This window comes from Drosophila melanogaster, chromosome 2R, assembly GCF_000001215.4.
Source record: "Drosophila melanogaster chromosome 2R".
Lineage (NCBI taxonomy): Eukaryota > Metazoa > Arthropoda > Insecta > Diptera > Drosophilidae > Drosophila > Drosophila melanogaster.
Genome location: NT_033778.4, coordinates 23,603,661 through 23,619,561, shown reverse-complemented (window position 1 = coordinate 23,619,561; position 15,901 = coordinate 23,603,661). Strand labels below are relative to the sequence as shown.

Here is a 15,901-nt window from a genome sequence, read left to right as displayed (position 1 = left end):
ATCTCCCATCTCCCATCTCCCATCTCATCACCCGTCTCGAAAAACGCCTTTTTCGGGGTTGGGTTCGACTCGGCTTGGTTGACAAACTACAAAATAATAATGTGGCATTCATTGTGCGGCAAAGAAAGGCGGAATGGGGATGTCTGGTATTGTCATGCAGCGACAAGATATTTACACAATTACTCGACTCGACTCGAGCTGGGGATATTTTCACATACTGATTTTCCATTTTGAATTTACGTACAAAGCTAATTTATCATCCGGTCGCGGCTCGAGAAACTGTAAAAACGCCGTGATGTTTTGTCCCGCTGAATGGATGCCAATATTTTTCCGTCCCGGCCAGTGCATAAGTATTATAACCGCAAAATAAATAACAAATATAACAAACGATGCGACCCAAAAGGTAAGTTTCGACCAAACCCCGTCGATTGAGGCTGTCAACGGGTACGCACAATAAAAACCTTTTGTCCCACTGCGTGAGATACTTTCAACTGCACGGAATCGAAGGGATATACATATGTATATGTACAAATACAAATGTGTATGGATATATCGTACAAGCTGTGGACATGGGCAAGTGCCTAATTATGTGGCCGAGTCAATTTGTTCAGCCATTCGACCCATTCCGACTCGTCGCCGCTTTTTGTTTGACTTTTCTCGCTGCGGGCAAACAATAAATGTTTTGTAGTGATTAAAAAGTAGTGTGAAATCGATTATACGTATACGTACTCACATTAACCAGTTCCAGGGCCTCCAGCACCACCAGCACCTCCTGCTCCTCCTCCTTCCAATCCTGCTTCTCATCGCTGGACCGGATACATCCGATCTCCGTCACTCACTCGCCTCGGCCGATTGTCAATATTTGGCCGACTTTAGCGATACATGTTAATTCCTGTTAATCGCCGTGAGTCGGTTATTTTTGATCTCTCGAATACGTCAAGTTAATGTCCACACGGCGCTGCTTGAAAATAATAGAAAATGGAGCGGATACTAATGCTAATGTTTAATTTATTTAAAAAGTTCTAAGCACTACATACAGTTGCTATCAAATTATGGCTGAAGTAATTAAGATATATGTAAATATACTGCATATTCATTTATATAAAAACATAATGCCTCATTTCTTTTTAATCGCTTACCATTTGGTTATATTTGGTATATATCCAATCTAAGAATTTTATAATTAGAAACGGAGGTATTATTATTATTTATGATCCCTAAAAAAACAACCCACCCCAGTAGCTACTTCCACCACTGGGGTTCATATATCACATCCTTTAACAAATGAAGATGTACATTTTATTACAAACAATTAGTTAATTATAAGAAGAACATTTTTCTACCACTGCTTTGTAAAGCTCTTACTAATTCCGTAATACCCCCTTTTAAGGGTATAAAAAGCTGGTCGTTAGGAAATGCAAGCGAAAGCTTGAAAAGCTTTCAGTGGCGCCATAAATACATCTTAAGAGCTGCGTTTGTTTTTGGAACCTTTGCTGAATGAATTTTCAAAAATAAATTTATAAAATATGATTCGTTAAGGAGAACCTAGAATAAGCACTTTCGCAAAAGAGTTGAAAAGAAATAGAAAATCAGAAAAATGCCCAAAAGTATGCACCCATTAGAAGAGCATCCGTAAAGTATGCAGTATCTTTTGAAAGTATCTTGCAGGCAATCGCAAACCCTTGTAACGGTAGTAACAGAAGTCCTATACTCCCATAAAATTCGTTTATGAATTCATAAACACAGTAAGCTCATTTCAGCTATCTATTTACAGTCTACTCACAGAACAAACGGTTATCATTTGTTTTTACAACCCGAGCAATACTCGTCCGCTCAATAAATTGCTTTCCGATAAGTGATATCGAAGCGGGCCTCCAATATAGTGGATAAAAAAAGAACCGCCCCCATTGCAGAGCACTAAAACAACCCCATCATATTGCACGCGAATGAAACTAATCAAATAAAAAGCCGATCTTTGCGTCAATGTGGAATTGCTATGGGGGATTTATAAGGCTTTTTTGTATAAATCCATACATGTACATACACGAGTGATAAACTCCAACTAGCATACACTGTGCGAAACAATGGCAAGCAATTGCGGCAGCAATTAAATGGGTTGCCCAAAAAAAAAAAAAAACCTCAAAGAGATCACTTCAATTTGTGATGACCCTCTACGTAATAGTTCACCGAAAACCTGTCGAATCAAAACAAAAGTCGAAAAAACACGAGGGCAAGTGGAAAATTTATGTACTCGACCAAGCGGATACCACGCAGACATTTTTAATGGATGTCCAAAGTAGCATGATCCCTTCGCAACGTAACCATCAGTTTTCACTGTCAGTTATTGACAGGAAAGTATTTGTAATGAAAAAGCAGAAATAGTCGAACATTTTTTGTATCTCAAGCCGTTTTGTGGGTAATCTTTTTGTGTGGAGTATTTAAGGCTTACTCATCCTCCAATGCTCCAATGCTAGTTCATTATCAATTTCAATTCGGTCGGGTAAAATTCCACTTGTGTAGTTCGGCTATATGGCTAAGGAAGTCGTTGATCAGACCCTCGGCACTATCTAGATTGACGCGCATCGCATTCGTTTGGGGTATATACCCACCTGGTGATTGGGTATCGTGTCTAATGGCACTTACGGTTTTTGCTGCCTCGATTTTATGGCATGCCTTTTTTTTTTGCGCGATATTTGATTTTGATGGGCGCTTTGGCTTTTGCTCTTCGGTTTTGTTAAGCGGCGACATCGACATCGACATCGTTTACTCTCCGCCAGTCAGCTATAGCCGTAGTATAGCTATAGTCAGTCAGTCAGTCAGTCGATTCATGAAAATTACCATTGCAAACGGGCAATTCAATTAGTTGCTACGCCGCGTCAAGTGCTTTACAAGTGGAGAGAAAAGGCGAATAAAGTAGCGACCAAACAATTGGAGTTGAAGTGAGGAATCGAGGAGGGAAATGCCAGTGCAACAGCCGCAGTCCGCGGAAATCGGTCATCAAATGAAGATGAGCAGCGAAGAGCCACCGAGTGGCAAACAAACGTGCAGAAGGTGCGACATCATTTGCTATTTATTACAAAACTATTTCGTATACCCATTTCTGACACACTTTCGGTGCCACGTTGAGTATGCGTCACGTGCGCATAAGCGTTGCCAGCCCCCCCCCCCTCTCTTACCAGGCAGCAAAAACAGAAAGCCAACATTTATTTTTGGCTGCGGCATCGAGAACCGCACTGCAAATACAAGAAAACACAAATGCCGCCGCATTTGTTTATTTATTTTGCATTTTCGCAGGCCGTTTAACCAATTTTCGGTGACTCCCGACGCGGCTAGACAGAAACGAAGTGTCCATAAATCAAGCTAGTCTGGCCTGGACCAGTAAATAATATAATAATAATAATATTAATAATAATAATATGGTATATGAGTATATAAAGTCCAAAGTGGATCGAACACTGTGTCACATGCGCGTGAGTTTACGATGGCTGCTCGATAAGCAACTCTCGAAAACATCAATCGCTTCTATTCGCGTCTTTGATTCGTTGCGGTTTCATTGAATTTATTTATTAATCTAGCGAGCTAAATTGCTTCTACCTCGATCGCTGGCACACATAGTTTCTATGTCTATGTTCATAATTTATTATCGAACTTCAAATGTGTTCCGCCGCTAATGCTAATGCTTTGGGTGCAAGTCGGCGAGTGATTTGAGTGTCAAGGCCACAAGGAAATCCGAATCCGTCATCGCGATAAAGCTTTCGATAAGTGACGTACCGCTGGTCGTGGATGATAAGCAATGCTATCTGAAGTGAGTGCCATGAAAATCCAGCCAGGAATCTTACGGGTAAGTTTTCCAATCACCGCAACCTTGAAGGTAAGTGTAAACAGTGCCATTAATCCCCGCTTCCCTCTTGATACGCTCTTATCAAAAAGGGCGCGCCACTTAAATTTTATGGATGTTTTTCAATTGACAATCACTCGCTTGCCACGGATTTTGTCATCTGTTGATTTATTTTATAGCACGCTTTTAATTATTTAATTTGGTCTATCTCTTGCTCTTCCTATCAGTTTTGATTTGTTTTATCAGTTGGGGAGCGCCACTTGAGACCAATTGAAGTGTTTTTTTTTTTTAGGTTTCACTACCAACCTCAGCATCTGAGGTGTTCTGATAATTGGCGGAAATATTAGGCAAACAGGTATGACTGTCATATTTATTCGAACTTATAATTGCACAGTTTGCATGACTTCCATGTGTCCAAATATGGGAACTTTGGGTTTTTAATTGTTTACTCGGGACTGCGTGACTATTGTGTCCGTAAGTATGGGTTTTATATTAGACTTTATTTGTTTAACTAATGTAAATAGCAAAGTTGTTTTAGAAGTGATGCACCTGTCATGGATTTAATGAGATAATCAAAGTTTAAATTGATAGATTCAGCCTCTAATCTTGTGAAATATCAAATATTTCGTTGGCGTTATTGAAAGAACTCGGTGAATCATGATGAGCGTGTTTTTTATTGATATCAACAAAAACCCGTTCCCAAACTCCACTGTCCACTGCTTTACACTGCTTGCCGGCTGCGAGCTGTTTGCGCTGCTTGAAATAAAGCGCATATCAAAGTGAACTTAGTTGCTTGATAACGCTATCAAAAGCTCACATCACCGGCGTAAGAACGCAGCGTCGACTGAGCAGCTGGCAGTTGGCGTTTTTCAGCAAGCTTCGCACTGCTTGCTTGTGCTGGAAAGCAGCAGCAGCATATAGCTAGAGCAATCATACGCCATGGTGTCCAGCTGCGACGCCGACTGCGCAGCCCACTCGCAGTCGATCGCGCGTATTTAGCTGGAGGCCTTTTCCACACTCAATAGCAAACAAACGATCGATCGGAACGCAGGTTAGTTTGGCTCTCCGTGGTCTGCTTGAGTGTGCGTTAATTAATTAGCAAAGCTGTCGCTAAATTTCATCAAGACTCAGGTGGGCAGAGAGGTGGCTTCGATATAAAAAGGCCTGCAGTGCGTTGACTGGCAGCACAAGTGGTTCGCAAAACGCGTTTTCGAATTGGCGCGCATGCACTTTTGAGTATCGTGATCTGCTTCCTGGGTAAATGAAAAAAAAGGGAAAAAAATAACACAGTGAAACAGAAAGTTGGTGGAATATTTCCATATCTTGAGGAGAGTGAATGAGTGAGTGGAGTGGAGTGCGTGTTTTCGAGTGCGAATTCTGCTTTGGCACGCGTATAATGGCCGATAAATGTTAATTTTATTCAAATATTTGACTATGTCTCGGTTATCTTGGCTTTCAGCATTCAGCTTTCCATTTCTGCCTTATCGCCTATCGTCTAGCCATAAAAAGTAGAGTTCCCACTCCCACAGCGCCGCCACTGGCTGCTTTGAATAGTTGAATAGTTGGATACTTGAATACTTGAATAGTGATCAAACAAGCGAAGAACAATCGAAAACACCCAGGCGGGCGGGCACATTGCCTGCACATTTATACGTTTATTAATATTGTTGTTTACCGACTGCCGCATTATTAACTGGTAATTATGTGCATTATTTAGCATTTGCACCTGATGATGGGCAAGCTTGCAGGGGCGAAGGTAATTGTCAGTGATCCCACGATTGCGCAACTATCAGAGCGAGTAATTAGAAGTTCAACTGCAATAGATACAGATATGACCATCATTCTACGAATGAAAGTGGGAGGACTTCTTCGTGTGACATTCATTTAACACTTGCCTTGTGCTGAAAACCGACTCTAACGGAGAATGTTTATTTTTAAAGAACTGTGCCATGCTTTTTGGACGTTTTGGCTTTTTGGAAAACATTTCCACTCTGTGTGCGCATACATTAGTTCGGTCCGCTTGTTCTACTTTAGCTTTTAGCTACACAAATATATGTATGTACCTATATATGTGTATATACATTCATATATGTTTGCCCCGACCATTGTTGTTTTTGTATACTAATTAGACGACGGCTGGTGTGGCGGTCTTATCAAAATTATCATTGAAAAATAAGTATAGCAACTCGATTGGCGGGGTCACACGATTCTCGGTTCTCGGTTCTATAAAATGAAAAGCGCCCTGATAAGTAAGAAACGGAATTTTTGGCCTTGGATCAGGCGATTTTGCATAGTGCCTGCGCCAAATTGATCATTTTATGATACCATAAGTAGCAATGTCTTATGTGACCACTTGTAAATATTTCAGTTTATCTTCTACATAGAATCGCGGCATTGGTTTGGCTAGCTTGGAATCGAAGTTTTATCTGCGCAATTCGAGAACTTGAACTCACACTCCCACCAAAAAAAAAAACGAAAAATGAAACCAAACAATATGAACATTTTTTTTCGGCTGCCTTGAAGGTCGCAGCGTCTGATAAAGTTGTTAGCAGAAATATCTCATAAAAGGGGTAAAAAGAGAAATACAAATTCTTGTTTATTTACAGATTATTTTACTTAAGTTTTGACATTAGAGGTCAGACTTTGAAAAGCGATTTCAATTGCTCCTTTTAAACAATGTTTAATAAAACAGATGATCTCATTAGTACGATGAGTTTAATAATGACCAAACTGTTCAAGTAATTAGTGACTAACTAAACGAAGTCTCGATTTTATATAAGTTGGCACATGCCTTCGATTAAGATCTTTTGGAGGGGGGAACTCACGAGTTTGTGCTAATCAAATTTGATAAATCAATCGAGTTGCGAATCGCGTGCACCATCGCCAGATCCAGATTGTTGGCTCTATTAAACGAATCGATCGAGATTTGGCCCAGTTGTAAAGTCACATCATATGATTGAGAAACCGGTCGGACACGGAACAGTTGGCCCGACTCAAATTGGGCCAGTTCAAGTGTCTGTTATGGCAGTTCCTGTATGGTAATTGTGCCTGACTTGGCCAAAACCCGGTGATTCTTCACAGTTGGTTGATGTCATTCAATCCCACGCCACCATTGTATTTGTGCTTGACAAACCGCAGCCACTCGGAACTGCGATTAACTTGGTTGCTTTGCCACTTGATAAGGTGCTCTGCCGTGGGGTTAGCAGGTTATCAACGGCGGTGTCCCAGCCGCCATTGAGCAGAGTGTAGTTCCAATTCAAGACTTTAGGACGGGGCCGTTGCATAATGCATGAGCTTCAGCCAAATTCCAGAGTCACTCCATCCTTATCGCCATTATCAAATGGACTGCATATACATACGTATTGCCAGCAAAAATAAAAAATATCACGATTAGAGGCCACATCGAACCATAAATTAACTGCTGACCAGCCTTCGTGGAAGAGCAAAAGGAATTCGTAGCCTAGGTCACTGCCGAGTGCTATCAGAGCAACAGAAATAAGAGTTATTTGCCAGTAATTAGCAAATTGTCTGTCTAGTCATTACAATGCCTTTCACAAATCATAGTCTGAGCAATCGCCTTTCGAGTGGCCCAACCTCGTGGCCAGCTGATAAGACGAAGCCCCACAGTTTTAGCCACGAAATCAGAGACCTTCTCGGCTGCTAGAGCACCTGACATTTTCGAGCCGTGTGCGTGGATCTTGCCGTATTGTTGACCACGTCTTAATTGCCCCCCGTATTTACAGCCGTAAATAAAAGGGGGCAGCACTGCGAGGTGGCGATGCCAACAACCTGTTGCGCAACCCAAAACGTCAGCAGTTTCCATTGCCCTGATAAGCCGCACAGATAAGAAGCAGAACCTTGGGGCTAGGAAGAGGCTGCCATGGATCTTGGTCAATGGGCACTAAGGCTTCCGCCTGTGGCACCATAATGAGCTTCAATTACGATCCAGCTGGCAATTGGAATGCCATAAAGGGGTATACGTTGTTGTTGTTGCACATCAATAAGTCGGCAACCGATCACTATCGCACTTTGGAAGAGCCGTAAATGCGGGGCGATGTCAAAAGTCTGACGAGTAAATCCGATTTGAGTTGGCCCAATTATGGCCAAATTAAGCCTGTGATATTGCGCCGCCAGACACCGCCAATCCCAATACACCATCACCACTCACTCAGCTCGATATCGGTTATCAGTGCGAGTGACAGTGGTTGCGGCGTATGGTTTATGGCCAACATTTTAGGGCCACTAGCAAAAATCACTTCTTAAGCAGCTACAGCCACAGCTATCAGCAAACAGCGGGTGAGGCTTATCGGCACGGATTGATTAGCTGTTCTTCAGGCTAACAAGTTTTTTACGACGAGCTTCTGGCCGAAGGCTTATCACTCTATTACCAACTTAGTCATAATTAGCTAATAATAATGCCGCGTGATAAGGAAGCTCATCGAAAAGCTCGCCGAAAGCTAACGATCGAAGCTTCGTTAAAGTTGCGCATCCTAGCAGCTGAGCTTTTGAGAAGCTCCGAGGAGTCGCCCGTTCTTATCGCACCGCTCTGTTAATTAACAGTCCCCACTTCCGTTAACATCAGCGATTAGCACTCCCCAAAATATGAACGTAGAAACGCCCAGTCACGTCCCATCACTTAGACAAACGCTGAGAATGGATCATAATAATTAAGATCCATCATCCCAAACGGGGTTTGTTGTCAATTAGGCCCTCGGGCCATTGAAAATCGTGGCCCATGCAGCGATCCCATGGATGATACGTGATCCTTCTGGGCATGGAAAATATGATAAAGGTGCAGGTGGTAATTAAATTATTATTATTATTATTGTGCTGCCGATCGGATGGTGTGTTTGATTTATTTTTAAACTTTCGATCCATCGCGTGTTTACTGCTTTGCCTTTAATCTCTTTGTCTCTTGCCAAAACGTGTCGCTCTCTTTTGACCAACCAACTGTCAATGAGTTGGCCAAACACAAACATTTGCCGTTGGCCAAGGGCCAAAACGCAAATGAACCAGCAGTGCTATTTTCTCCACCGTTTTCTGTGGCAATGCCAATGTGTGTTATGGCGAGAAAGCAATGGAAAACATTAGGCGTGGTCAGTGAGGGTCAAAAGTTCTGATCACCTGAGCCACTGTGTGTACTGGGTGTGTGTGCAACAGCAGGGCTTTTGAAAATATTTGCTTTAAATTGTTATTATTTATTGACGATCCAATTGTTATTGAGACACATAACTACGCAAATTGCGTGCAATTTGATCGACAGGCGTGCCGAGATTTGCCGTGATTTGTTTGCCACATTGCGTGGTAGCCCGATTCACGCAACGCATCCTCAATTGCAGCAATTGCAATTGATAGGAATCGAAGCGACGGTGGTAATTGATAGTGTGCCACTCTGCTGTTATCAATACGCAATATGCCGCCTGCTTCAATTGCGAGCGCGTCACGCACTTGCACAGCATAACAGTGTTATGCCCACCGCCCACCGACCAACTACACTGAAAATAATTATGGGGATTTTCGCTATCAATTACAGTTTAGTGCTAAGTTTGAATGACACGCAATGAAAATGTCGTATTTTAGGAACTATGGTTACTACTAATTCTAGCAATCATTGCTTAGCAGATTTGCCTTTCTCATGGCAAACAAATAGTAAGAAACAAGTTAAATGAAAATGATAATTTACTTAAAAAACAAATGTAAGGACCACCTTTAATATTATAATTCTCATAAAATGCTGTGAATAAGTCGAATGAATTCGATAGAGCAAAACCAGTATGTCAGTTGCACACCAAGTGTTAATATCTAACCTTGTTTCCATGGAATATCATCCGTATTGTTTCTACCATTTTATAATGATTTAAGCCAGGTGACTGGTAAAGGAAGAGTGGGAGCGAGAAGGAGCATCGCTCCAGAGATAATCGCAAAAGCGAACGAGAGCAGCGAATGAGCGTTTAAGATGCTCATAAATTCTGGACACTTGACTTTTTTATGCTCACCAGTAGGATTCGCTAATTTCCACGCCTTTGTGTGTGTGTGTGTGTGTGTGTGCTTGTGGTCGGTCCCCTTCATATGTGTGTGTGTGTATCTGTGTGTGTTGCTGCTCTCTCACAGGGGCTAAAAATGGGCTTTTGATTTACGCAATATTATATAGACACAGATATAAATATTTGCCTATGGCTACTCCACCGCCTCAGATTGACATTGACAGTCGCGCTGCCGCTTTGTGAATTTTCACCAGCTACGGAAAAGATTGATTATATAGTGCGATCTCAAAGAATTGGACAAGTGTCAAAATGAGCCACGAGATTCGGTAATTATCTGGCACTCGAAACCAAAGAAATTCAAAAAACAAAAAACAAGAGTTCTGGCTACCAGAAAGAGGGATTTACCAATCACAATAAACGGATTAATTCGCAACGTAGTGAACTCCAATTGACTCGAGTGGCGCTCAGGCGATAAGGTTGAAAAAGATTGGTTATTGTTTTATGGCCATGTCGTGATTTGATTCGCATTTTTTCGGCCATTTATCTATAAACCCAATTGACAGCCGAACGGCAATCACAAGTCTACTATATTTAGTACACGGCTACTTCATGTCAGTCCAGCCATCGATGGCATTCCCGCAGCAGGCATCGTTTGTCGGATCAGCAGCATAAGTTGTGCTTCCAAAAAAGGGTGTTTGGAAAATCGATGCCAAGTCAATGAACCTCGAGCAGCAGGGGATGGATCCGCAAGGGGTGGAAAACCAGCAGGAAATCGTCCAGGCAGCCGAAGGAGAACAGCAGTTGCAAAGGTCTAGAAGCTTGACAAACTAACTACAAAGTTGCACAATAGTTGAGATTGTAGAAGTGTGTCGCGGGGATTAGGTGCAAATCGAGGAGGGCTTTGCGAAACGATAGGATGGTCTTAGATAGGATATGATTGATGAAGTTCCTAAGCAGGTCTACTTAGAGTCGAGAAAGAGATGGACGATGGCGTGCGACAGAGAGGGTAGCTCGCTTTTTAGTGTGGCATTATTCAAGCGCTTCTCTGACCATTTCAGTTGCTGTAAGGTCTTCAAAATGAAGGGATCGACGCTGGACAAAATCTCCGCCTTCCTCGGCGAGCTCATCGGCACCGGCATCCTGGTCTTCCTGGGCTGCATGGGTTGCGTGAAGACGGACCTCTTTCCCAACAACCATCTGCAGATTGTGCTGAACTTCGGCTTCGCCGTCCTCATCGCCATCCAGTGCTTTGGCTGCGTCTCCGGTGCCCATCTGAATCCCGCCGTGACCGTGGCCGCCTACATCTACGAGATGGTCACCCTGCGCATGGCATTTGCCTACTTCGCCGCCCAGATGCTGGGCGCCTTCATCGGCTACGGCCTGCTCATGGTCCTGCTTCCCTCGCCCACACTTACGGTGGGCGCTGGGCTCTGCGTGACCTTGCCCCACACCAGCGTAACCACGGGCCAGGCCCTCGGCATCGAGTTCGTAATCACCTCCATCCTGGTCATCGTCTGCTGCGGAGTGTGGGATCCGCGCAACTCCAAGTTCCATGACTCCGTGGGCATTCGATTTGGCCTGGCCATCGCCTGTCTCGCCTGCGCTGCCGTAAGTTAAAGCGAACAGTTGGCTAATCCTTACCTGCCTCGAAACGGATTATTAACCTCGTTCCCTACCATTGGTTTTAGGGTCCCTTCACCGGCGGCAGCATGAACCCGGCCAGGTCGTTCGCCCCCGCCCTGTGGAACAAGCACTTCGAGAGCAACTGGATCTACTGGCTGGCCCCGCTGAGCTCCTCCGCCATCACCGCCTACGCCTACAAGGTCGTCTTCCGCCGCGAGGTGGTTGAGGCGGAGATCACCTCCAATGAGAAGCTGCGGCAACTGGAGGACGTCCAGCTGTCGTAAGGCCAAAGACATTGCTGTAGGAAAAGCCCTAACTAATTTAGTTAATATCTAAGATGCCGAATTTTAAAATAATGCATTCGTTGTACGCTAATGTTAGCAGTGTCTTCACAAAGTGGCTCGAACGTTTCAAAAGGCGAACCAAGTGCACACACTTACATAAGCCCTTGAAACGATAAACGTCTTGGTGAAAACACTAATTGCCTTCAGAAATAAAGAACATCGAGATTTTTAATCTAAAACCAAAACAAAACAAGTAAATTATTTTTATGGTTTTAAGAAATTCTACACAAGATATTGGTAGTTATTTGATACCTGAAGTTCTGCTCTTCTGGGCCATCTTAAAACATGTTGAGTCCATATTATCTAAAAGCTTTTCATTCTTCAATAACGAGGTATTTGCTTTGATTAGCTCTAAGTAACTTCCGGGCTTAAAAATACCAATAAGCTTTTTCCAGGAATCGAAAGTGAAAAAAGCCCATCAGCTTAAGCGGTCTTTGGAAAATCTGTTCATAAGATATTCGAATATCTTAGTACCTCCAAATCGACCAATCAAATGGTGGCTAAAAAACGTTATCAGCAGGCTGCGAATGAGACGCGCGTATCAGCCAAATAAAGCCAAAATATACCAACAATATGCAGTTATTGTACGTTACGTACTCCATTCGGGTCTATAGTCCGTATACGAAGCACAAATGATATATGTGGTTCTATGTGGTTTAAAGGGGACTATGTGCTATGGGTGATATGCTAATGCTGGATTTGCATCACTCTTCTGGAATTTCTGGAAATCACGGGGTGATTCCTTCGAGTAGCTTTCGAACACCATAGGCCAGGTTTATTGGCCTTGTTGTAGCGATTCAGACACTGGCTGGCACACAAGAAGTACGAGTATTGGCCAGGTCTCGGCGACCCCGTTCGCCGTTCGATAAAGATCTTAATGAGATAAGATTGAGCACAAATCGGGCGAAATGGCAGTGGCGCTTATCAGGCCGATAATTACGGCTGAGCAAAGCCCCCCGAAAATCGCCTTGATGGATTGATCCATCCTGAATGGGTGGGCGGGAGCTGCTCCCAAATCTGCGCTCGATAATTAGCATTAAGGTTTTATAATGGATTTTGATTGATTGCCGTAAATTTTGCTGGCACGTTGGGTCACTTGGGCAGCCGCCCAAAATTGCGGCAGTAGAGTTCCGTCAGCATGTCGCAACAGAAGCAAAAATCGCAGGAGTCCAATCCGAACGCCAGGTGGCGCCTGGAAGGACACCAAAGGAGTGCGATAGCCTGCTTCTTCGGTGAACTGGCGGCGACTGCCGTCTTCGTTTTCATAGCCTGCATGGGCTGTGTGGAAACGCCGCTGTTCCAGAATTCGCACTTTCGCAGTGGCCTCACCTTCGGCCTGGCCATTCTCATCGCCATCCAGTGCTTCGGCTCCGTTTCCGGTGCCCACTTAAATCCGGCCATCACCCTGGCTGCCTGGCTCTACGGCGCAATCGGTTGGATCCGGGCCATTGCTTACTTTGTGGCCCAGGCTGCCGGAGCCCTGATAGGCTATGGTCTCCTGGTGGCTGTTCTGCCTGGGAACTCCATCAAGGGTGTGGACAACCCGTCGGGTGTTTGTGTGACAATTCTGGCCCCCGGAATCAGCGTACTTCAGGGGGTCTTCATCGAGTTCCTCATTACCTGCTGCCTGGTCATGGTGGCCTGTTCGGTGTGGGATCCACGGAACGCCAAGCTGCAGGATTCGGTGCCCGTGAGATTCGGTCTCACCGTCTCCTGTCTGATCCTCACAGCGGTTGGTATTTCGGTGCGTTTCAAAGTTGCGAAGTGTTACTTAATGGGAAGTCTGTTGCTTTTAGGGTCTCTTCACGGGAGCCAGCATGAATCCGACCAGATCACTGGGTCCAGCTGTTTGGAACGACTCCTGGGCACACCACTGGATCTACTGGGTGGGTCCTTTGGTGGCAGGAGCTGTGACCTCGCTGATCTATCGCATGGCCTTTAAGGGCGACGAGGAGATCGATCTGAGGACTTCCGATGCCAAGATACGAATGATCGGAGAGGTTATAGTGCAATAGGTGTGAATTGAATCTTATCGAATAAACTATATATATATACGAATATGTTGTAATAATAGAGCCACAAAATATTTAGGTCGATTAAGTAATTAAGCACCACCTTGTATTATTTCCATAGCATACAATTGGGATGAGCGGCGATATTGGCCATTTTTTTGGGGGCTCGTATTCGCTGGAAAGTTTGTCGAGTTTGTCATATATATCAATAGGTCCATAGGTCTTTGAAAATCATTATCAATGGCCATTGATAAGTAGCCCCTTTTAGAATTGCTCAGCTTGATAGCGAATGAAATGTTCTGCGTTTCAACCATTACAACAGGCGGCTTAAATCATATTGATTAGATGGCTTATAGCCCCCTTTCTAGTGGGACACTAACTTAGTGCCTTGTCACATTTTGAATTGCCTTAAAACGTCATAAAGTGGACATACGCACTCGAGTGAATGGAGCACACCAACGCGAATGTTTGGCAATAGTTGGGTAGATATGAGTATATAGAAACGCTGGCTGATAACCCACCTAAGGCGATTAGACGAGATTGCCGGCGATTAAGAGCCGGCGATAGAGTATGCGATTCGCACCATTGAGTACTTGGTCTGGAGTGCAGTCCACGTCGGACCACGTCTCCGTTAAAGTCAATCGCTCGTCGCGACGCACGTAAATCATGGCTACAACCGCAAGGTGATCCACCAAGTTCCAAGTCTTAAAATCAAAATCTAAAATATCCTCGAAGAGTGACTCAAAAAAATTTAAACACAATGAAACCCACAAGAATACTAAAATGGAATACTCCTCTCTATTTCGCAGCCAATCCAACTGCTGGCTGCTGCAGCGCCGCCAGCTGGACAGCATCACAACAGTTCTTGCCGAGATGATAGCCACCGCTATGCTGATGTTCCTCGGATGCATGGGCAGTGTGGAGAACTCCGTGTTCACCAACTCGGACTTCCAGAGCGCCCTGAACTTCGGATTCGTGGTGCTAATCTGCATCCAGTGCTTCGGTTGCGTGTGTGGCGCCCACCTGAATCCCGCCGTCACCCTGGCCACCTACGTCTACAACATGATCTCCCTGCCGATGGCTTTGGCCTATTTTGTGGCCCAGATGGTGGGCGCCTTCATTGGCTACGGCCTGCTGAAGGCGGTGCTCCCGGAGAGCGCCATCTACAGCGCTGAGAACCCCAATGGCGTCTGCCTCACCTCGCTCAACAGCACCTTGACCCCATGGCAGGGACTGGCCGTGGAGTTCCTGATCACCTGCGTCCTCATCTCCGTGTGCTGCGGCGTCTGGGATCCCCGCAATGCCACCAAGCAGGACTCGCTGCCAGTGCGATTTGGTCTGGCCATCGCATGCCTGTCGCTCACAGCGGTAAGTTGATTATTGTTCGGAATAATTCAGATACAGTATTAGATATATCTTATTTTGTAATCCACCTTAATGTCTGTTTGTCCAAGTAATACCGATACAGATAAGACTGTCTGCTCTTAAGAAATATCAAATTGACGATCCGCTATGCTAAAATTCCATTCACTATCTGTTTTCAATTTATCAGGCAAATGCACTTGACTTTCTCGGTATCGATGATAACCTTTCTTTAAATGGCATATATACACTTTTAATATAGACATTTTAGCCATCCCATGAAATGCAATCAATAGGTATCAAAAAAATGTTCTTAATAAACAATTGTAAATCCCCCAACAGGGACAACTGACTGGGGCTAGTATGAATCCAGTCCGATCCTTTGCTCCGGCCATTTGGAACGGATTCTGGGATGACCACTGGATCTACTGGGTGGGTCCCATGGCGGCTGCCCTGATCACCTCGGTGATCTACAAGCACGCCTTCCGGCGGGAGCTGGAGGAATCGGAGGTGGACGAGACGACGATGTCAACCAAGAGGACCTCGGAGGCGGAGCTCGCCTAAATGGATTTACTACACATAGGACAAGTTATCGTTTAAGTTCGTGTTCGTGAGAGCGGAGAGAGCGGATAGTTTTAAGTTGCGAAGCGTGCAAATAAATAGCTTAAATAATTTCCAACGCCTGACGACTATATATTTAATCTAATGTAAATGCTATGCTTATCTAAGCCAGATTAT

General features: G+C 44.3%; 3 protein-coding genes across 9 annotated transcripts; all 3 read left to right on the top strand.

Moving 5' to 3' along the window:
- Positions 1-2,807: 2,807 nt before the first annotated feature.
- Eglp2 (Entomoglyceroporin 2) lies at positions 2,808-15,840 on the top strand. 2 transcript variants are annotated; one of them, NM_176253.2, is made up of 3 exons: positions 2,808-3,051; positions 14,611-15,169; positions 15,506-15,840. In NM_176253.2, the coding sequence occupies exons 1-3, from the start codon at positions 2,960-2,962 to the stop codon at positions 15,725-15,727; spliced, it is 873 nt and encodes a 290-aa protein (NP_788433.2). In that variant the 5' UTR covers positions 2,808-2,959; the 3' UTR covers positions 15,728-15,840. The 2 variants fall into 2 exon arrangements, with proteins under 2 accessions (NP_788433.2, NP_611811.3); NM_137967.4 differs by lacking the exon at positions 2,808-3,051 and adding an exon at positions 14,384-14,484.
- Eglp4 (Entomoglyceroporin 4) lies at positions 4,852-11,970 on the top strand. Of its 6 annotated transcripts, none has more exons than NM_137969.3 (3): positions 4,852-4,889; positions 10,881-11,430; positions 11,511-11,970. In NM_137969.3, exons 2-3 carry the CDS (start codon positions 10,900-10,902, stop codon positions 11,727-11,729), a joined length of 750 nt encoding a protein of 249 aa, NP_611813.1. In that variant the 5' UTR covers positions 4,852-4,889; positions 10,881-10,899; the 3' UTR covers positions 11,730-11,970. The 6 variants fall into 6 exon arrangements, with proteins under 6 accessions (NP_611813.1, NP_726349.1, NP_726348.1 ...); NM_166615.3 differs by having other exon boundaries at positions 4,852-4,969; NM_166614.2 differs by having other exon boundaries at positions 4,852-5,095.
- Positions 12,908-13,873, top strand: Eglp3 (Entomoglyceroporin 3). The gene is made up of 2 exons (NM_137968.3): positions 12,908-13,521; positions 13,586-13,873. The coding sequence occupies exons 1-2, from the start codon at positions 12,928-12,930 to the stop codon at positions 13,802-13,804; spliced, it is 813 nt and encodes a 270-aa protein (NP_611812.2). The 5' UTR covers positions 12,908-12,927; the 3' UTR covers positions 13,805-13,873.
- Positions 15,841-15,901: the final 61 nt, after the last annotated feature.

Excerpts from the sequence above, each read along its gene's own strand:
- Eglp4 (NM_001274225.1), top strand. The coding sequence starts at position 10,756 with ATGATTGATGAAGTTCCTAAGCAGGTCTACTTAGAGTCGAGAAAGAGA. Across the intron at positions 11,431-11,510 it reads CCTGTCTCGCCTGCGCTGCC|GGTCCCTTCACCGGCGGCAG; the intron begins GTAAGTTAAAGC and ends CATTGGTTTTAG.
- Eglp2 (NM_176253.2), top strand. The coding sequence starts at position 2,960 with ATGCCAGTGCAACAGCCGCAGTCCGCGGAAATCGGTCATCAAATGAAG. Across the intron at positions 3,052-14,610 it reads GGCAAACAAACGTGCAGAAG|CCAATCCAACTGCTGGCTGC; the intron begins GTGCGACATCAT and ends TCTATTTCGCAG. Across the intron at positions 15,170-15,505 it reads CATGCCTGTCGCTCACAGCG|GGACAACTGACTGGGGCTAG; the intron begins GTAAGTTGATTA and ends ATCCCCCAACAG.
- Eglp3 (NM_137968.3), top strand. The coding sequence starts at position 12,928 with ATGTCGCAACAGAAGCAAAAATCGCAGGAGTCCAATCCGAACGCCAGG. Across the intron at positions 13,522-13,585 it reads CCTGTCTGATCCTCACAGCG|GGTCTCTTCACGGGAGCCAG; the intron begins GTTGGTATTTCG and ends TGTTGCTTTTAG.